This window comes from Pistacia vera, unplaced genomic scaffold, assembly GCF_008641045.1.
Source record: "Pistacia vera cultivar Batoury unplaced genomic scaffold, PisVer_v2 Contig1070, whole genome shotgun sequence".
Taxonomy (NCBI): domain Eukaryota; kingdom Viridiplantae; phylum Streptophyta; class Magnoliopsida; order Sapindales; family Anacardiaceae; genus Pistacia; species Pistacia vera.
The window spans coordinates 108,327-131,386 of NW_022195105.1; the positions used below are offsets into that span (position 1 = coordinate 108,327).

The 23,060-nt window shown below is 33.0% G+C and overlaps 2 protein-coding genes across 2 annotated transcripts in view; one reads left to right on the forward strand and one right to left on the reverse strand.

The window, feature by feature from the left end:
- LOC116131969 (protein RRP6-like 1) overlaps nucleotides 1-23,060 on the forward strand; it is a 66,764-nt gene that overhangs the window by 36,392 nt on the left and 7,312 nt on the right. The gene's annotated exons all lie outside the window — the stretch shown is intronic.
- LOC116131896 lies at nucleotides 893-3,963 on the reverse strand. The gene is made up of 3 exons (XM_031417557.1): nucleotides 3,417-3,963; nucleotides 1,533-2,280; nucleotides 893-1,089 (listed from the first exon to the last, which is right to left on the reverse strand). The coding sequence occupies exons 1-3, from the start codon at nucleotides 3,741-3,743 to the stop codon at nucleotides 1,073-1,075; spliced, it is 1,092 nt and encodes a 363-aa protein (XP_031273417.1). The 5' UTR covers nucleotides 3,744-3,963; the 3' UTR covers nucleotides 893-1,072.

Below are 23,060 nucleotides of genomic sequence, written 5' to 3' on the forward strand. Positions count from 1 at the left end.
CTTATGAAGGTTTTATTTATTTATCTGAAAGCATTGTCATTTTCTTGTTAATTCTAAAAGAAGTTTAAACTTTTAGAACAAATCCTTAGGAAAATTTCAACAATGTTTTGTGTCTGTCTCCGTATCTTTCAGAAGGCACATAATTCATACTTGAGCAATGAATCCAAATGGCAAGGAATTGTCCAACATTCTCTCGGGAAAAAACTGGACTTGGGGCAGTGAACAATCTAAGAAAATAAGTTTTCCCTCTTTTCGGTGATTTAAATGGGTTCACAAAATTAGTCCAATAATTTAAATCAAACTACCAGCAAAATACAAGATCAATCAATTGCAAGCGAGACACTGAATTTTACGTGGAAAACCCAAATGGGAAAAACCATGGGACCGTAGTCCGATATCAACTTCCACTGTAATAGATAATGGGTACAATGATTTCTTCTCTAAATAAAACTAGAGGCTACATCACTATCACCAATCATCATCAACAAGATAGATTTTAATAGAAAACCACTCAAATAGAGAAAATGGGCGATCTCACCAAAACACTACAATGAAAAGGACTATCGAGAAACCGACCTTTGGATGTGAAGATCTTGTCGTTGAGAATAACACTCTGAAATCTGAGCCAAAACGAAGCAAGATTCATCGTTGGATATTTGCTGGCAAAAACTGTTTTCATCACTTTCTCCCTCCCCTGCGTTGCATGTGTCTCTCCTGCCCAAAAACCAACTCTGTTTTCTCCATTTATTTACAATTCAAGAAAGGCAAATATGTTGCCTCAAAAGAGTCAAATCTTAGCCCATTGTACCACACAAACACACCCAAAAAAAATAATAATAATTGTTGGACACCCAACACGTCCAACCTCAAATAATCATAAGTGTTGAAATACTTTCAAAGCAGAAATCTCAAATTGAAGAAAAAATAAAAACAGAACAAAAATGAAGATGAAAATAGAGAACCCTCTTATCGTCTGTATTGAACACAAGGAACATAAACTGCAATGCCCCCAAAAACCGCATACATAGAGGCCTTATTCCACAGGTTGCATCAGAGTTGGACCAAATCTTTCTCACAACTCTAAAAATTCTGTAACATTCACAAATTACAACACATTGAGTAAATGCAAAAACTATAGAGAATATTTATTTGAACAATAAATTGATATAATTTATCAATTAAAAGAAAAATTGAGGAAAGAAAGTAAACATTTATTTAATCATGACGTTTTATCATGGTGGTATATATATTAAGGAAATTTGAGAAAAGAGAAATACATAATATTTTAGTTGCTCTATACTTGAGAGTTAAGAGTTTATTGACTACCTCCAGAGATGAATAAGAAGATCTATTATTAAATAAAGACAAAATTAAGGATGAGATGAAGAGGATTGAGTAGTGTTCTATCCACAAGCGTTTTGAAGTGAAGTATTGTTAAATTATATTAACTAAGATGTGAAGAGAAAACTAAATCTATGTAATTGAGAAAGAACATACCGGATAATAAGAGTTTCAAGTAAATTAATACGTACCACTCTTCTTGTGTAATTGTTGTATGATTTCATTTAGGCCACAATTCTCTTCCTCATACTCTTTCTTATTGACATAATACTCCATGTTATACCATACCTCCTCTAAACATGGTGTGCTTAAGACTCCTCCAGAAAAAGTCTTCATCTTGGGGCATCCTTTCACATCTATTCTTCTCAAAGATGGGAATTTGAAGGTGTAGTTTCCAGAGCAAAAGCATGTGAAACTTTTGAAATCTTCAATCGACAATAACCGCATTTTGCTAAAAACAATTTCATCATTCTTTACATCAGCCTCATTTGCAACAATCTCTGTCATCATTTCACATAGTTTTATAGTCATTATTTCCAGATGCTTCAAACTTTTGGCAGTTGCAAATGAAATTAAGTTTCTTAATCCATCACAATGCCATACTTCCAAAGTTGTCAGGTTTTTAAAAGTTGCTGAAGATGGCACTAGAGTATTCAACTTGCAACACCTATACACTTGTAGAATTTGTATTTTTGATAAAATCCCAGCATGCCTGTCGTTCTTTTCACATGAGAAAATCTCTTGATATGAACTCATTTTTAGTGTAAGTTCTTCAAGATTGTCAAATCTCTGTAAGATTTCAGTTGGAATATTTGTTGATTCGTCCTTAATGAACTCAAGAGATTTCACTCTCCCAAAGTCATGGCTTGAAAACTGGTCAGGCCAAGTAGGCGTGATGTCCTTTCCACTTATTCTCAATATCTCAAAGTTGGAATGAACCTGAAGATCAATCATATAAAACATGTTAAAATTAATGTTTCCCATAAACGATATCACACAATACTATATATGTTTACTGTTTAGCAGGAAACATACGAGTAATAATTTTATTTATATTTGGCACGAAAACTGAAAAAACGGTTGTCACACTTTGGGTTTTCAGGTCAATGGGTTTAACCCTCTTGGTTAGCATGCAGGCGGCCGCAGGGGTAAGCAACTGAGGCTTTTAACTGAGGCTTTTGACATAAGCTTCTCATTGAATTAAGACCCAATTAATTAACTTTAATAAGTACATTGATGTTTATTACTTTCAATAAGTTTTCCCTTAATAACTAATTAAGGTTCCAGTTTAATATGACATGTAATGGAATATTTACTCCATTTAATCCAATTAAATCTTTATCTTTTCCTTTTTAAACTTCTATCCTTTATGCATTTACAATTAAATGAAATTTTAAAACTAACATTTGTTTCTAGATAAAGGTTAATTTAAATTTGTTATGAAAAACTTATTTTGTTGCCAAGATTCAAAATTTCAAACTAAAAGCTAAATTGTTTCCCAATAACCAAAATTTTCATTCATCTATTGTCTCGACATAATAATCGTAGTTGTTGCTATTGTTGTTATTATATTTATATTTCATTAATATCTGAAAATTACTATTCTTTTTATGTTCAATGATCTTAATTATTTTACAGATAATCTTGAATGATTGTTGGGCATTTTTAGGTAGTGAAAACCCAATGTATTCATTTTTTATGCACTGTGTATTTACATATGGAAACTTGAATTTGACTTTTTTTTATTTAAATTTTTTCTTAAATATAAAAATTCTAATTTGAATTTCGTCTAAGGTATTTCCATGAGCCAACTCAAAAATATATCTTGCAACAACAATTACATAAAAAACCAAAAATAAATAAATAAATGAGGACGTACCAGGTTTTCGTGTAAGCAATGTGTATTTATATATGGAAACTTGAATTTGACTTTTTTTCTTATTTAAATTTTTTCTTAAATATAAAAATTCTAATTTGAATTTCGCCTAAAGTATTTCCATGAGCCAACTCAATTATATATCTTGCAACAACAATTACATAAAAAACCAAAAATAAATTAATAAATGAGGACGTACCAAGCTTCTGTGTAATTGTTGTAGGATTGTATTAAGCTCACCCTCTGAACAACTTCCAATATTCAAGCACTTGTCTTCCCATACCTTTTGTAATCTTGGTGTGCTTAAGACTCCTTCACAAAAAGTCTTCATATTGGGACAATCTTTCACAATTAACTCTTCCAATGTTTGGAATTTGAAAGTGCATTTCCCAGTGCAAAAGCATGTTAGACTTGGTAATTTTTCAAGTGACAACCACTTCAATTTGTTGAAAGTAATTTCATCTTTTGCTCCATCTTGATCATTTTCTACTATTTCGATCAGCATATCACATTCTCGTATTTCCATTTCTGTCAATTGCACCAGACTTTTTGCTATGAAAGATGTTATTAAGTTTACCAATCTGCTACAATTCGCTATAGTAAGAACTTTAAGATTTTGGAAAGATGCTAATGATGGTCCCACATTGATCAATTTCCAACACCAGTAAATTTCAAGAACTTCAAGATTTTGAAGAAGAGAGGCAACTTTGGAGTCTTGTTTCCATAGGTACTCCAATTCCTTACAACGATCTAGCTCTAAACCTTTTATGTGAGTGGGCATCTTGATGTCTTTCTCATCCTCTCCACATAAGAATATATTTTTGCTTTGAATCACATGTAGTTTGAGCCTTTCTAGATTCTCAAATCTCTGAAGGATTTCAACTGGTAGACTTGTTGATTTATTGAATGTGATCTCAAGACGTTTAAGTTTGCAAAAGAAGTTTTTTGAAAATGGGTCATGCCATGTCATGAAGCTGTCTATTTCGTTCACTCTCAATTCCTCCAAATTGGGATTGATCTACAAATTAATCAGATAAAATCAAGTTAAAGTTTAAATAGCTTTTAATGATTTCACCCAACATCCAGTAATTTTTTTCTATTTTTAAAAATATAGGAGAATTTTTTTTTTTTGAATTGATGGGTCAAGAAACGAAGGTCGAAGACAAACTGATGTATGAATTTTTGATCTTCCAATGAGATTTTTGGAGTAATTTTAACATTGGATCCAAAATTGTACCTTTTAAAACAATTAATCAAGTATAATTTATAATTTTTGAAAATAAAAATTTATATTTGAATTACATGTTAAATTTTGAATTCTTATTTTCTTTTTCTTATTTAACTATGATAACAAATTTTTCAATGCAACCTATCTCATTAATTAACTCTTGACCAATTTAGTTTTCAAAGAAAAAAGATATATTAATTAGTCATATAATCAAAGAGATCTAATTTATGTATTATAATGATGTTTTCAATTTTCTAGTTCATTAAAGAAAGCATAAAGAAACTCATACCTTTTCCACTAACAAGAGAGAGTGGGCTTCTTCACTGTCCTCATGGAAGCTCAGATGTTCTGAAGTGAAAGTCTTCACTTTTTTACAATCATACACCTTCAAAATTCTTAGAACCGGCCACTCCGATATATGTTTTCCAGGATAGAAAGATGTAAGTTTTGGTAACCATTCAAGTTTTAAAGTGGTTACTCGAAGAAAGACAAACGTAGAAGTTGTTTCTACTCCATCCATCGTAACAATCTCCTTTAAAGCCGCACAATCAATTATTTCAAGTTGCTGAAGTTGTTCAAAGCTTTTTACTAGAGAGGATGGAAATACATATTTCCGATTCTCAAAACCCTCCAAAATCAAGTGTGTTATATTACGATATGAGGAAGACATTGACATCGAAAGTTGGATGTCCTTCAATGATATCAGTTCTAAGCCCTTCATATCGGGGAAAATGACCTGTATTCAAAATTCTTATTTCAATAATATTCTTTCAACGTATATAAATTAAGAAGGAAAGATAAAAGCAGAACAACTAATGAAGATGAAAACACAGACTACATAGAGCACAACATATTAAAAGTAAAAGCAGAAAATGTTTGTCGGATCAATTAAAGATATCTTTCATCAAGACGTTTTATGGTAAGGCTACACCCTCCATCTTACCATCATATATCAATTTTAGTATTCAACTAATTAAATACGTCTTAAGATCATTGGCTGTGTTCGGTAGAGTATTTAGAGTAGTATTTTTGAAAAAGTTGAGTTGAGTTGAGTTGTTATTACAAGAATATGATTTGAATTTGAAAAAGTGTTTGGTAAATTTTTGGAGAACATTTTCTGAAAATATTTAGATTATTTTTTAATCCCCTACATTTATTAATTTAGCTAAACACCCTCCACAATAAAACATTAAAAATTAACAAAAATACTCTCACCCACCCATTAAATACCAACAGTCGGCCACCAACACCGGAGGGCAGTCGGATGTCGTCGAAAGTCGTGGGAATGGCGCACGATTGGCTGGATCTGACCGGTCGTGCACTAATCTGGCCTTTTTCGACCAAATCCATGGTGGATCTTGCCGAAAAAGGCCAAATCTACAACCCTAGATATGGCCATTTGTTGACAACCAGATTTGGCTAGATTTGGTCGTCAACAGCCAGATCTTTGGCCGAAAAAGGCCAGATCGATGCACAACCTGTCGGATTTAGCCAGTCATACGTCATTCCGACAAATTCCTGCCACCTTCCAGCGATGGTGGCCTGCTACTGGGAATATGTGAGTGTGTGGGGGTGTTTTTGTCAATTTATAAACTTTTATTGTTATGGGTGTTTAGTTAAATTAACAAACCTAATGGGTTAAAAAAATCTAAATATTTTAAATTAAATTGAATAGGATTGGATTTTAAGAATATTGAAACAAATATGTATTTTGAGTAGGATTGAATAGGATTGAATTGGGAAAAATGAAACAAACATAGCCATTATTTTCGTTAAAGAAACAAATTAAAGATGAGGCCATTGGGATTGACAAGTATTCAGTCTACAACCGTTATTTTAGTTAACACAATTAAAATTCTAGCGGTTAGATGTGAAGGTAACCAAATCAAAAGAAAAATTTGACTAAGTAAGTAGTTACGTACCATTTTTTGTAATTGTTTTATGGTTGTATTGAGATCATAATACCAACACCCAGAAAGATCATACTCGTATCTTCTTACTTTCTGCAACTTTGGTGCGCTTAAAACTCCTCCAGAGAAAGTCTCCATCTTAGGGCAATTATGCACAATTAATTTGTTCAAAGACAGGAATTTAAAGGTGCAATTCCCAGAGCAGAAGCTTGTGAGATTTTCTAAACAATCAACTGACAAACTCTTCAATTTCCTGAAAACTACATCTTTTTCTACATCTCCCCCATTTGCTACTACTTCTGTAAGCTTTTCACATTGCTTTATTGTCATCTTTTGAAGTCGAACCAGACTTTTTGTTGTTGATGATGTCAATAAGCTCTTCAATCCATTACAATATCGTACTTCCAGAGTTGTTAAATTTTCAAATGATGTAGAATATGGCACTAGAGTGGTCAAATTGTGACAATGAAGGACTTCTAGAATGTTTAACTGTGTGAATGTCTCAGCACGTTTATCGTCATTTCTACATGAGAATAATTCTTTGTATGAACATGCTTTTAGTTTAAGGTTTTCAAGCTTGTGAAACATCTCAAGGATTTCAACTGGAATGCTTGTTGATTTGTCTTTAACAATCTCAAGAGCTTTCACTTCATCAACCTCAGGTTCATCTATGATATGGCCTCGACATATTTGCTTGACATCCTTTTTAATTAACGTCAATGCCTTCGGATAAAAGTAATGCTGAAAGTAAATAATATAAATCATGTTAAAATTGACTTTCCTCACACATTTTTGTTTTTCAGTTTATAGTTTTGTTCATATTAGCTGATACTTGGTTGTTATTTGGTGGGTCAGCCTTAGTTAGTTAAGCTATATAATAACATAATTCATTTGGTAATAAAAATCAATAATACATACTTGAAATGCATATTTAGAAGTCAAAATATAATTCAATTATCTGGTAAATATACTTGCCATTGGTCTCATTATTACACTCAATACTCTTTTTTTATATTTGTCAAAGATCCCACCATCTCATTTTGTAAGGTTTTTTATCTGGTATTTTGCTTCTTATTTTAATTCATATTACATATATATAATTAGTTACAAGCTTCTATCTTAGAATTGGGTAGATGTTTTAATTTTGTTATCTATATTTGGTTTTTGTATGTCAAAAGCTAAGGCCACTGAGTGTTTGATAAAAGCTCTTAATGAAAATTAATAAATTTTGTTAGCCACTTGTGGAGTTTTTGAGTTAGTTTCGGTCCTGATTTTATTTTTAAGGTCATTGCTAGGGATTTCCTTAACATATTGAATTTTGTTTTTGTGCTTGAACCTTATGGAAAATTTTGCCCCAAAATTGTACTCCTTTTTTTAAATTCTTTATAATAATGTGTGTTCATGGGACTTTCTGAGATTTTTGGTTTTTTTTTTTTCACGTTTATCCAGGCTATGCCTATTTTGCCCCTAGACTGACAAATGTGATGGGAATCTGTTAAGACTACCTAAGGGGTTTTGTAAGTTTAAGAAAACCTCATGGGGTTTAGGTAATCAAACTTACATACTAATAGCTTTGCCGATTTGGAAAAAAAAAAAAAAAAAAAAAAAAAACCTCGTGGGCCACACTTGAACTTTATGTAAATATTAGTAGAACTCTATAATTCAGCCATTAATAAAAAACTAATAAATTTGTTGTAGTTTCAGTGAATTTTAAAATTTACCCTTTCTTTTTTTGACCTTTTTAATTATTTTACCATTTCTTATCATTATGACACTTTAAAGTGACTATTTTAGGGAAAAAAAAATTTACACAGATTTTAAAAGATGTAATTTAAATGTTTTTACCTAATGGTATCTAAACAGCTATATTTAGCTATATTTATTAAATACTAAAAGGAAAGTATTTTTCTTAAGCAAATAAATACATACCTCATTTTTGTGCAATTGTTGTATGGTTGTATTAAGATCACCCTCCCACCACTCTTCATCAAATCCTCTCCCTACCTCATGCAACTTTGGTACGCTCAAGGCTCCTTGGGAGAAAGTCTTCATATTGGGGCATCCACTCACGTGTAATTCTTCTAAAGATTGGAATTTTAAAATGTAATTCCCAGAGTAGAAGCACACGAGACTTTTTAAATCAATAAGTGACAAAGACTTCAATTTGGGGAAATCAATCACATCTTTTGTTGCATCTCTGTCATCTTCTACTACTTCTATTACCATATCGCATTCTCTGATTGTCATTTCCCTCAGTTGCAGCAAACTTCTAGCAACTGAAGGTGTTATTAAGTTCATCAATATTCCATGGCAACCGGTTACTTCCAAACGCGTAAGGTTTTGAAAAAGAAGAATAGGATCCAGCTTGCAGTCTTCTTTCCACAAGTACTTCAGATGATGAAGATAATCCAACTTTAAATGTTTTATCTGTATTGGCATTTCAATATGTTTCTCTTCTTCTTTACATGAGTATAGTACTTCGTCTGAACCCCCATTTAGTATAAGCTTTTCTACATTGTAAAATCTTTGAAGGGTTCCAAGTGGAATCATGCTATCGACTATCAATTCCTTCAAATTGAGGTTGATCTGAGTATCAATAGACAATAGCAAGTTGGAGTTAAAAACAATATCCTAATAATTTATATTTTTAACAAGAAATAGAAGGGAACAAAATGTTAAATTGAACACTAAAGACAAACTGATGTGACAAAATAACAAAATTCAGATCATGCCTGATTTGAAATCAACTATTTTTTGTGGTTAAAATTTAAATTAATAAGCCAAACTTCTTTTCAAATTTGAAACTAACTTTAGAGGAGAATATGTATTTGGGCCCAAATTATTATTTTTTAAAAAGGGTAGGATGATCTAATTTTCCATAATAAATTTGTCCAAATCAAACTGCAAATTTAGTTTTTTCTTATATATCTAAATTTTGTTAAAGAAAATAAAAAGATAGAAAGTATATATCTAAATTTATTAATGATTCTATTTTGTTTATTTTCTTGTTCATTAACTAAAGAAAATAGGTACTTACCAAGAAGAGGGCTGGCTCTGAATTATGAAAATGGGCCTCCGTGTTGTTTTCATTGGAGCTACCACATTCTGAAGGGAATATCTTTGCTTTTTTACAATCACAGACCTGTAAATTCTCCAACAAAGGCAATTCCAAAGTATGTCTTCCAGGGTAAAAAGTTGTAAGTTCTGGTAGGTTGTCAAGTTTTAAAAACTTTAACCGTGGAAAGACAAACTTAGGAGTTTCTTCTAATCCATTAGCAATAATCTCCTTTAAATCTTTGCATCTGCAAATCTGAAGGTGTTGGAGGTGCTTAAAGCTTTGAACCATAAAAGCAGGAAATATGTATTTTAGTTTTCTACAGCCCAGCACGAACAAGCTTGTCAAATTATGATAGAATGATGTCATGAATGTTGGATTGCACCAAATCATTTCAGATTCTATATCTTCAACTTCTAAAGCCTCCAAATTGGAGAAAACAAGCTGCAGTAAAAGTTAATTGTTTATTCAATATTTTCTCAGATAAAGTAAGAACTAAAAATTGTTTATATATATAATAGAAAAGTGCAAGGTTATCATCAAGCTTACCTTTTCGTCAAACAATGTCAATTCATCATGTCTCGATTGTGATGTTGATGTTGTAGTCATTCCAGAGTAGAAGCTTCCAAGCCTCGGAAGATGTTTCAGAGTTAGGAAGCGTAATTGAAAGAACTCAATCATATCGCTGCCATTGCTGACATTAGCTTCTCTTTCAATAGCAAAAATCTCTTTCACATTGTTGCAATCTTCCACTTTAAGTCCTTGAAGTTGTGGAAGACTTTTGGCAGAGGAAAAAGAGAAGAGAATTGTCAATTCATGACAACCATTCACTTTTATGAATTTTAAATTGCAGAACGAATCAGTTGTTGGTTGACCCTTACATATCTTCTCCAAATTAATCATATTAACAAGAATTAGTGACTCCAAGAGGGGGAAGGCAGTTACGCATTTTGTTGAGTCAACTAGACACAACAAGTTATGATTATATTGGACACAGAGATGTTTCAATTTTGAAAAACCATCATTGTCTAATTCTTGAAGACCATTCTTGACATTCTGCAATTCACCTAAACATAAGGATTCAACATTCTTGATCCCCTGCAATTCCTCCAAGCAAATGGAAGAATTGAGATTCATTCTGATTCTTCTTGAACCCTTGTTTTGAATAGACTCAAAGCTCTCACCAAATAATGAACTCTCACCTCCAAGGTAAAATCCACAACGAAAAAAGCTCTCATCTTCGACTGATATATTGTATCGTTCCAACTTTTTTGCGAAAAAGCCTTTTGGCAAAATCTTCCCATCTTCAATATCTATTTCTAGAGCAGTGAGATGCAACAAATGAAGCAACTCCTCAAGACTAGCATTACTTCTTTTAACATTGGGTCCTTTGACTTCCCATTGAACAGGGCATCCTCCCATGTATAATTCTTCCAATAGGGCTAAGCTTGATATGACATTTGCGGTGATAACTTGAAGATTCTCACAATTGCTTAAATCTAACAACCTTAGCTGAGTTAGTTGACTTATTTCTCCAGGCAATTGCTTAATACGATAACAACCACTCAAGCTAAGGATCTTTAGTTCCTTCAACTCTCGTATAATAGCAACTTCTCCAATTTTGCTCCCATCCAAACACAATGTTTGAAGGCCTATTGGAAAACTAATTGATGATGGAAAACTACTCAAACTTAAAACTTTGAGCTTTTCCATCCTTGAGAAAAATTTCTCAGGAAATTTGAAAGAAGAATTGTACTCCATACCCATATAGAAAAATTCAAGTTCTGGACATTCTAAACCTTCAGCCCAATGCTTACTAATCATATCACCACGAGCTAAGGAGATTTTGGTGCACTTTTTGAGTATATCCACATTTTTCCATGCATGTTCAACATCATTGCTCTCTGTAAGTACATGATGGTATTTATATGAAATTGTTCTAGCAATATGCCGAACAACGTCATGCATAGAAAATCGTTCACTTGAAGAACAATCAAGTAACAAAGAAGAGTCTTCCAGTTTATTAAGAAGTGAACGTAGTCTATGTCGTGCACCTTCCATTGTAAGATTATTTCCTTCAAGTATATTCAAACCCATAACGAATTTGAACAAATTTGAAATGGAAGCATCATGTGTCATTATACTACAAAGCAAAAAAACTTTCTTGAGCTCCTCACCTTCTAAATAATTGTAACTCAATGCTATCTTTGAATATGCCTCTTTCAGAACTCCTTCGAACCCTGTTGGGGAAGGGCTTCTCAATTCTTGTAAGGCATACTTCCATTGAGATAGTTCTCTCTTATTCTTTAACGCCTTTGCTACAGTAACAATGGTGATTGGTATACCACCACATTCTTGGCATACATCATTCGGCAGAGACTGCAACTCACGCATATCAAATCCACCTACAAGGGGAATGAGAATTATAAATCAAGTTGCTAGAAAGATAAATTTGTATAAAGTATGTTGATTAATTTAGAATTCTTTAAGAATATATTACAAAATCAATTCTGAAATTTTGTCGTTTGACATATAAAAAGTAAATATATCTTTTGTTTGTTAAATTTTTGAGAATATTTTCGACCGCATAATCTGTAAACACTACTAAAAGGACAAAAAAATGAAAATATGTATTATTTCGGGATCGTATAATATTGATGCATGAACTGGTATTGATACTTATATATAAAAGTTCATCAAAGTCAGAGCCATTTGGTTCAAAAGGGCTAAGGTCTAACAACAATAAGACTTACATCAACGTAAAAGTACCTATGTTAAATAGCATTCTTATATATTATTTTAAAGTGTTGTACATTATAATTTATATTATTTTAGTTTATCAAATTGTTTTTTCTAAATAACTCAAAACAAAGAGGGTTAAATAATAAAATCAATCTTTTAACGTTTAGGTTGTATAACAAAAATTTAAAACATCAAATAAATACTGAAACCTTAAAGAAAATTTTCAAACGGCTGGAGGAAACTAATTGAAGATTCAACAAAAGGAAGATACTGTTATTTCTCCAAAGCACTCCAATAAAAACTATATAAAGTGCAAAAAATTGAGTGATATTGTTATTTCTCTCCTCCTATTTTTTTATGAAACACCCCGTTCTAAATAATTCTCATTCAAAATTGTTAGTATATCTAAATATATGAATAAATATCGATTAATTTCAAAGTATCTTTTTTCAAATGATATTTCTCTTTCCAGTTTTTCTTGTATAAAATTACTGACACAATATTCACCAGCGCTTTTGATCATCTTGTGACTGTCTCTTTAATGATCATTCATTTGATATTTGTACAATTGAAATAGTGATGATACAAAGTTTTTTAATGATCATTCATTTGATATTTGTACAATTGAAATAGTGATGATACAAAGTTTAAGTGGTGGAATAGAAGTGCCTGTGGCTACCATTTGCTGTTTACAAAGTGTTTAAGGCTTAAGATGGTCTTGTTTAACGAGTAAACGGGTGAAATTTGAACCTTTTTTCATGTTATTCAAATAAAACTTTTGGTATACATACTTATATATCAAAGTTAGAGGTAACGAGTATATCGGTGAAATTGACTATTTTTTAGTTTATTATTACTTCAAAAAAAAAAAAATCGATCCAGTCACGTAAACTAAAACAGCAAGTATATATTTATGTGTTACAAAATTTAAATGAATAAAACTTCTTTAGAGATCTGGGGAGCTCTGAAATGAGTGAAATCATAAACATAGTATTAAAAATTGTGACAAATCAATAAAATTGTACGAGGAAAAGACGTTATTACCTGTCCTGTTTCGAACAACTTCCAAGCTTATCTTCCTTCAAAACGTCAATCGAGAAAGACTTTGAACCCATCTGTCCAACACGTTTCGATCCTTGCTGTCAACAATAGTTTACATCCCTTATGATTTTCACCAAAAGGAATTCCTATTTCCCAGATCAAGATCGACCCAATGTTATCTAAAATTATTAGGAGTGTTCTCCTGCTTCAATCGTGCAGACAACTTATCTACTCTTTCAGTTTCATCATCAAATTTCAAACCTAACCTTTTCGCAATTTCTTCTCGTACCTTTTCTATGTTGGAGTGTCAGTTACCTCTACAAAAATCACCTTATCAAATCGCTTGTCTTCCTTGGCCTGCCTACCAACTTCTCTGACCAGGGTGGTCTTACCAATGCCACCCATCCCATGAACCCCATAATGTCTACCTCGGCCTCATTTAATGCCTTCAATACAGCCTTCAAAGTGGACGATCGTGATTGAAAGGCCAAGTAATCTTTATTCAACATAAGCCTCGCGTCTTCATGAATGATAGGGCGGGCAACCTGATGCCGAATTCTTCTTGTAGCTCCAGGAGTTCAGAAACATCCTTCACCGTTTTCGATGCTTTCCTGCTCTGTTTGTAGCGGGCTTTCAAGTAAACATCCGACGTTTGCTCTCTCTTCAATCAAACGTATCTGCTTCAGGAACGATGGAGTTCATCTAATTACCCCACTGCTCAACCTTCTCTAAGATCTCTTCCACATTGTTTCTAGCATCTTCAACCTTAACATCACATATATTTTGGTAACCTTCAGCTTCCCAACTTCTCTTTCGAGCTTACTTAAGTTGCTCTTGGGGTTGAAAAGTACGTAAAGCACTTGCCAACACCGAGAACAGTACCCACAAACCTGCACTACTGGCAGCAAATTCGACCATTTTCAACCCTTTTTCCTTTCTTCTTCAAATGTTTTTTTTTTTAATTTGAAAAATAGAGAGAAAGAAAGCAAATGAAATTAAAACAGATAACAAAACAGTGTTTTTTTTTTTTTTTTTTGGTTTAACAAGAAACAGAGAAAATGAGAGATTTTTTTTTTTTTAAAATAAAAAACAGGGGTGAATAGAGAAGGAGAAAAAATCAAGCGATGTAGTTTCTGCCCAAAGAATTCTTTTAGCAAAAAAAAAAAAAAAAAAAAGATCAGCAGGAGTGGCCTCTGAAGCGGTGAAGTGAGAGAAAACAGAAAAACGGAGAAAAAAGGAGCTTAAGAGAAGTGGAGTAGAGAAGGATATGAACGAAAGTGATGAGTTGAGGGAGTGTATCTTGATTGAGAGCAAAGCAAAGAGTGAGCTTATAGCTATAGAGAATGAAAAATAAAAATAAACCAAAAACGAGTTGGTGTATATGATAAAGAAGATCTAGGGCGCGTTTGTGGTGCACGATTGCATTGTACTAAACGCGTCCTGTAAAAAAAAATATAACATGATAAGAGCAAAAGTCGACACGCAAGTGAACACATGTAACAATTAGTGTCCGTTATTTGTTCCTATTTTGATGTTGACTTGGTATTACGAAGGACATGTGAATTGTGAAAGTGGGGTAACGTGCTTTAGAAATTTAGGAAAGTGGGCTACTTTTGTCAGCCTATACAGAGCATGCCAATTTCATTCATTAAATTGTATTGACTATTGGGAAATGCACCTCTTCTCTCACTCTCCAGAAGTCATTCTCACGGGTAAAAAAGTCATTTTATAATTAAAATAAATAATATAAGATTTCGATAATTAAATGAACAAAAATTCTTTTAGCCAAACAAAATCTGCAAAGAGTTTTCCCTGAGGTGGTGAAGGAAAAGAAAACAGAAAAACGTACGTAGGAAAGGAGGAGAAGGTAAAGGAAGGTGGAGTAAAGAGGGATATGAAGGAAACAGTGATGAGTTGAGGGAGCGTATCTTGATTGAGAGCAAACACAAAGAGTGAGCTTAAAGCTATAGACGGAATGAAAAATAAAATATAACAAAAACGATTTTGTATATATGATAAAGAAGATCCAGGGCGCGTTTGTTGTGCAGTATTGTACTGTACTAAAACGCGTCTTCTACCAAAAAAAAAAAAAAAAAAAAATTGATTAAAATGATGAAGTATTCTTTGTATTTATGAGTAATAATCCTGAACATGTTGGAGATAAAAGTTAGGAAAGGAAAAATATCACAGATCAATAAATGACAACAGGTGGCTATTAAATTATGAGTCGGGACGGGACCCTTTAAATTCAATGTTTTTTCTTCACTAGTAACACCCTTTCTGTTTCATACTTGTATCATATTGTTAGCTAAGAAGAGGAGTTTTGGTAGAGTTTTGCTTTTGTGAGTGTCCGTTCATTTCTGTCTCAATACCTTTTGTACACAAAGTTTATGTCTACTGTTTTTTGGAATATCAATTTTCTACTGATATTCAAATAAATAAATAATTTACTTTGATGATCTGATTATATTTGTGTTAGTCATTGGGCATGACTTCAAATTACTTCTGCTACTTGTATCTTGATATAGGAAAATGATAGACTTACTGACTGGTGTGTACCGATTTTGTGCACCGAATGACGTGACAAAATCCTGGCCGTTGATTAATATTAACTGATAATAAATAAACGGTCAGGATTGTGCCACGTCATTCAGTGCACAAAATCGGTACACACCAGTCGGTAACTGTAGCATTACTCCTTGACATAACCGTATCCAAGTGTTAAATGTGAAGCGCACATACACTGTCGTTTTGGTTTTTTCCGTATAAATGAATCCTGATCGTTGCTTCTTCTTGTGATCCAACGGTGGCCATCAAGTCTTTGGTCAAGCAGTATATAAACTCATTAATCGCCAGTTTGCAAGCAGATTTTTCAACTCCATTTGAGAACTGTTTTCTCTGCTGGGTTTTTTTCACTTTTATTCTCAAATCTTGTAATTCTTTTTGCGATTAGGTGCATTGTTCAGTGAAGGTTGTGTTTCCTTAAGGGTAGAGGATCAGGTGTTTGTCTTTGTAAGAATCAAATTGATAATAAGACTCATATCATAACACCAAGAATATTTAATTATATGTAAGTATATCTAACAACATTGCTATCGTTATCCACAGAGGCCCAGGGAAGATTTCTAAAAAAAAATTAATAGGTTAGTTTAATATCAGAGACCAATAATAATAATAATAATAATAATAATGAAAGTATGAAACCACGTTAAATATTATGTCTTATTTGTGGTGTGATTTATATTCTATGATATTTATTTTTACTACGTGTGATCTCCTAAAAATCACTACTATTGTTTAACTTCTTTTGCTATATTCAATAAGACGTATAAAGGTTTTTATGTCTTTTGATCAGATTTTGTTGGTCAATTACCGGAATTAATTACGACGGAGCTGGGATATTACTTTTTATAATACTTTTTTCCTTATTGTTTTAACTTTCATATAAGGATTTTGCTTCTGCTCTTATTATTACATAATTGTTGGGATATTTTAACTCCTTTTCCATATAAATTGTATCTCTTTAGAAATATCTATTTAATTAGTAATATAATTATAAATAGAAATATAATTATAAGAGTCTTATTAAGATTTATTAATAAAATAAGATTCATATATATTAGAAGTATAATATCTCATGTATCACCTGTAAATATAAATGTGAGAACTAATTTAAGATTAGGAGAGGACGTGGAAAATACATAAATGTGAGAACTAATTTAAGATTAGGAGAGGACGTGGAAAACACACGGTATATGATGTGTCTGCTTTGTTAAAAACCATGGATTGAGGGTAGAAACTAGGTTTGTGTCTGCTTTGTTAATGAGAATGGGTTAGATATTGGGTTCATGGTATGTGTAATATTGTATATCCATTTTTATATTACTATAATGATTTCTCTTTTATTCATGGATATAGACAGATTAGGTTAAACCAGCTAAATATCATTTATGTTTGTGATGTGATTTATATTCTATGTTATTCGTCATGCATGATCTCCTAAATTAATCATCAATACTATTGTTTTGCTTATTTTAGTATATTTAATGAGACATAAAGGGTGTGTTTGGTTTATTATTTTGGATATAATTTTAAAAATGATATTGGGTAATTGAATACAAGAGTATTACTAGGTAAAATTTAAAAATTTATAAAAAAACCCCGTAGGTTTGCTAATTTAATTAAACACCACAATATATAAAAATTATGTAAAATAACAAAAATACCCCCACCACCTGCAGTGCCAAATTCTGACTACCACCATCGGAATCTGGTCAAAAAATTGCGTTACAACATAGACCGGTCGGATCTGTGTCGTAACGCATCGATATGGCATTTTCTGGCCAGTTCTACCACGGATCTAGCCAATTCCACCACGGGTCTGGCCAAAAAAGTCCATCACTGACGGCCAAAGATATGGCCGTCGTTGTCTGTCAACGATGACCATTTCTTTGGCCCTTGCTGACGGTCAAATTGGTGAATTATCGACCATTTTCGGTGGTGTAAACATAGACAGATTTTGACTACCAAGGATGGTGGTTGTTAGAATCTGATAAATATGAATGGATGGTGATGTTTTTGTTAATTTTTAAACTTTTTTTGGAGGTATTTAATGAAATTAATGAATTTTAGGGGTCTAAAAGTAATTAAAAAATAGACTAATATTTTTTGAATAATATAACAAATATTTTTTGGAGAATAGAATTAGAAATATGGATAAAAACAGGAAACAAACGCACCAAAGGTTTTTGTGTCCTTTGATCTGATTTTATGGTCAATTAATGGAATTAATTGCAACGGTTAGCTTTAGGGTTGATTGAGATTAATACCAACCCTTTGAGAAAGCAGACGGTACTGTCCGGCACTCTGACTCACTTCACTTGCAGTGGCAGTAATATGGTGAAGGATGAAGAGATCAAAAACGACGAGTTACTTAAGACTTTATAAAATCATCCAAAAGCATCGGCATATTATTTATCAGCCGCTAACTAAAATTTGAAGTATAAAACAAACATTAATAGTGTTATGCTTGAAAAAGGTAGGATTGAGGTAGAGCTTTATCAGTATGGGATGGTTAGAATTGGAGAAGGATTTATGATCGTTCAAACGTAGCCATATCACGTAATAGCGTAAGTGGCATGCCTCATCAGTGTAGTAAGTGAGTGTCAGATTAAAAGGTGGTTAGAAATCATCCATATATTTAAACCCTGCTTAAGTCAAAGAAATCCTTCGAACAGGTAAACAATGGGACGTAGAGAAGGATCTGCACGATATTCACTCACTTACAAATTTAGTAATCATTATTTTGGTTTCTCCCACTATAAATAAATGTCTTCTCTCTTATTTTTAAGATTGACTAATTTTACTCTAAAATAGCTTATTTTCTCTCTCTTTTGTATTCTCTTTAAATAGTAACTTAACTCATTGAGTGTGACCTAACCTTTATCCTCTTATTAATATAATAGCAACACTCTTATTAATATAACAGACAGACATAGGATTCTGTTTTGAATATTCCAACCACTTTAAACATGGCCTCTTTATCCCTTAGTTAATTTAATATTCTCATATAATACGTGTCTTTTTAATCTACTTAATATTTCACACGTATAAATAGTTGATGTCTAAATTGTATCACCAACAAATAGCATAAATTTAATAAATAATTCACATACTTACATTTACATTCCTCAGATTGAGTGAAACATGTGACAAGTAGCCGGTCGCCAGTGGGTAATGGCAAGTGCCATTATGAGGTTGGGCAGTGGCGACAGGCAAGTAGCCATTAAGTTAATATATTATGGGTAATGTTACAATTTGGTGTGTATCGATTTTGTGCATTGAATGACGTGATATAATTCTAATTATTTATATATTATTAATTAATATTAATCAACGATCAGAATATAAAATCGATACAGACCAGTCAAAAACTCTATCATTTTCCATATATTACGGAGGACATGTGAAAACTCTATCATTTTCCATGTATTATGGAGGACATGTGAAATTGTGAAGAGTGGGGCTACTTGTGTCAGTGTCAGCCTATGCACGGCATGTCAAGTTGATGCATATCTATACGACTGATTATTCATTTTCTTTCCTTTCGTTCGGAACGACATGTAAATTCTGAAGAGTGGGTCACGTGCCTTAGAAAAATTAGGAAAGTGGGCTACTTGTGTCAGCCTCCGCAAGGCATGTCAATTTCACTCAGTGAATTGTATTGACTCTTGGGAAGTGCACCTGCTCTCTCCACTCTCCAAAAGTCTCATTGTTTATTATTTTAATTAAGGACAACAAAAGATCATTGAGGTAACGTCAACTAATATTTAAGCTTTTATTATTTCAAACCTCTATGGTATTTTTAAAATATTTATTTGTTTAATTATTTAAAGAATATTATTATATTTTTTAATTACTTTTAAATTTTTTAAATTTATTAACTTAATTAAAAACTACAAAAAATATATAAAAATTAATAATAACAACCCCATCCACTTATAGTTATCAGATTTTGACAACCATTATCGGTGGTGGTCAGAATCTGTCACAACGGCTTAAAAACGATTGAAAATGGTCGTTCATTCACCGATTTGGTCAAATCAGGCCGTCAGCGATGACCAAAGAAATAGTCGTCATTGACGGTCAACGATGGCCAACTCTAGGTCATCATTGACGATCAACAACGACCAACTCTTTGGCCGTCTCTGACGACCAGATCTGACCTTTTGCGGTTGTCAACGATCATATCTAGCCTTTTTCAACCATATCCGTGGTAGATCTGGTCGAAAAATACCAGATTGACACACCACCGACCAGATTCGATCAGTTTGAGTCATAACAATAGATTCCAACCAGATTCCGATGGTGGTGGCTGGAATCTGACACTGTGGTGGGTGGAGGTGTTTTGGTCATTTTACAAATTTTTTATACAATAGGGTGTTTAGTTATATTAGCAAACCTCTGGGTTTTTTTTTATTAATTTTCAAATTTTGCCTCATAATACTCACCCTATTCTACTATCTACTATTATTTCTAAAATCCTATCCAAAATAACAAAACAAACGCACCCTAAGTTTTCGATAATTAAGAAGGCAAGGATGTGGTTTCTACTCAAAAGAATCTTTTAGCCAAAAAAAAAAAAAAAAAAAAAATCTGCAAAGAGTATTTATCTGAAGCGGTGAGGGAGAAGCAAACAGAAAAAAATTAATTGGCCAATGCATAGACTCCATATCTCCCCCACTCCACTCCACTCCACACCTTAAACTCCTAATCTTTACCCAGCCTATTCCAAGTTATAATTTCACCCCTCTACTATTCCTTCAAACCCTCCCATCCCATGCCCCTTCTTTTCACCTCATTAATATCAATTTGATCCATGTATTTAATATATTTGTTTTATATAAAAATTACACATTCAAACTCGCAGTTAAAAATTACACATTCAATGCCATCGATCTGGCCGTTGACTACCAGGTTCGTCATCAATCTGGCCGTCAACAGCCAGATTTGTTATGTCTGGTCACCAGATCTCTAGCAAGAAATGGTCATACGGTACACGAAGGTCATTTCCTGCCTTCTGTGCGTCATTAGGTTGCCAGTGACCGGCAATGACTGGGTTAGTGGGGGTGCTTTGTTGATTCTTCAAACTTTTATTATGGGGTTATTTTTGCTAAGTTTTTAAATGTAGGGGGATTATTTAACAATCAATATTACAAAATAATATAATAATAATATTTAATTAGAGGACAATTCAGTAATTTAAAAAACATACCCACCAATTTATTCCTCTCAACCAAACATATTAATAGAACATACAAACTAATTAACCAAACACATTTTCTTAAATGTTCCCAGTAATCTTCAAGGTAATCCAACTTTCCAGTAATCCAACATTCTCAGTAATCCAATATTTCCTAAGCCAAATGCCCTTATGGGGGCGTTTGGTTAGGAGATATTAGAGATTACTGGGGTTTAATCATCTTATATTACTTGATTACCATGTTTGGTTGTCAAGTAATATAAGATACCCGTAATCTTTTAATATCAATAATGTTTACTATTGGTAATATTTGAGGTAATTTGATTACATCAATTTTCTTAGGTATTCTAAGATTAACAGGGTTATCTTTCTTTGTTACAATTTTATCCCTTATTAATAAAATTTGAGGAGAATAATACTCTTATTTTTAAATTTATTTACATGAATATGGCTTTTAATATTTCATCCCAATTAATTAACTTTTTGGACAAAATTATCCTTGAATTCCAAACAAATTACAACCCATCCAAGCCACCACCTCTAGCCACCTACCGCTGCCGGTAACAACCGCCGTGGCCGGCTGCGGGAACGACGCACGGAAGGTCGAAAATGGCCATCGTGCGCTGATATAGCCATGGACGGCCAAAATGGTCATACAGCGCACGGAGGCCATTTCTTGCCTTTCTTGCATTGTTAGGTTATTGATTGCTGATGGCCCGTGGTGGGTGCTAGCGGCCGGCAGTGGCTGGGTTGGTGGGGGTGCTTTGTTGATTTTTCAAACTTTTATTATGAGGTTGTTTTTGTTAAGTTTTTAAATGCAGGGGGTTATAAAATAATCTAAATAATAATGAATATTAAAAAATAATATAATAATAATATTTAATTAAAAGACAATTCAGTAATTTAAATAGCACATCTACTAATTTATTCATCACAACCAAACATATTAATATAATATACCTACCAATAGCGTGATCTCTTAGTTAACAATCATTGCCATTGTTTTGCTTATTTTACTATATTCAATAAGACATAATGGTTTTTGTGTCCTTTGATCAGATTTTATGGGTCAATCAAAGGAATTAATTACGACAGTTAGCTTTAAGGGAGCGTTTGGTTCAGGAATGTTAGATTACTGGGAATATTAGATTACTGGAAAGATAAATTACCTTGGAAGATTACTGGGAATCTTTAAGAAAATATGTTTGGTTAGTTGGTGGGTATGTTATATTAATATGTTTGGTTATGGGAATAAATTGGTGGGTATGTTATTTAAATTACTAAATTGACCCTCTTTTAAATATTAATATAATATTATTTTTATTATTAATTTTTGAATATTTTTTTAACCCCCAATATTTCAGATTTAGCTAAAACACCCCCGCTTATAAAAAAACTTTAATTCATGACGAAATCACCCCCACCTCCTGCCGCCGCCTGCCGCCACCGCGAACAACCGCCGGAAAACCGCCGGAGCCCCTAAAAACACTGAAAATTATGTGGGAGGCTCCGGGAGGCTTCGATATGGCCGTTTTTGGCCATATTGATGGCCGAAAACGGCCAGATCCCTGGCCATTATCGGCCAGGTCTGGACGAGACCTGGCCGTTAACGGCCACGGATCTGGCCGTTAATGGCCAGATCTATTCCGGATCTGGCCATTTCCGGCCAGATCTGGCCCGATATGGCCGTTTTCGGCCATCAATATGGCCGAAAACGGCCATATCGAAGCCTCCCGGAGCCCCCCACAGAATTTTCAGTGTTTTTAGGGGCTCCGGCGATTTTCCGGCGGTGGTCCGCGGTGGTTGACCCGCTGTCGGCGGTGGTGGTGGGTGGCTGTGGTGGTGGTGGCTTGGTGGTCTGTAAATTATTTTAAATATAAGGGCATTATTGTCCAAAATTTTAATTACAAAGGGTAAAATTGAAATATGATATTAATGTAAATTTATTTTAAAGTAAGGGTATTATTGTCCAAAATTTTTATTAATAAGGGATAAAATTGTAACAAAAAAAGATAACCCTGGTAATCTCAGAAAACCTAAGAAAATGGAGGTAATCAGATTACCTCTTATATTACCAATAGTAAACAATATTAGTATTTAAAGAT

Excerpts from the sequence above, each read along its gene's own strand:
- LOC116131896 (XM_031417557.1), bottom strand. The coding sequence starts at position 3,743 with ATGGAAATACGAGAATGTGATATGCTGATCGAAATAGTAGAAAATGAT. Across the intron at positions 2,281-3,416 it reads AACAATTACACAGAAGCTTG|GTTCATTCCAACTTTGAGAT; the intron begins GTACGTCCTCAT and ends ATTGATCTTCAG.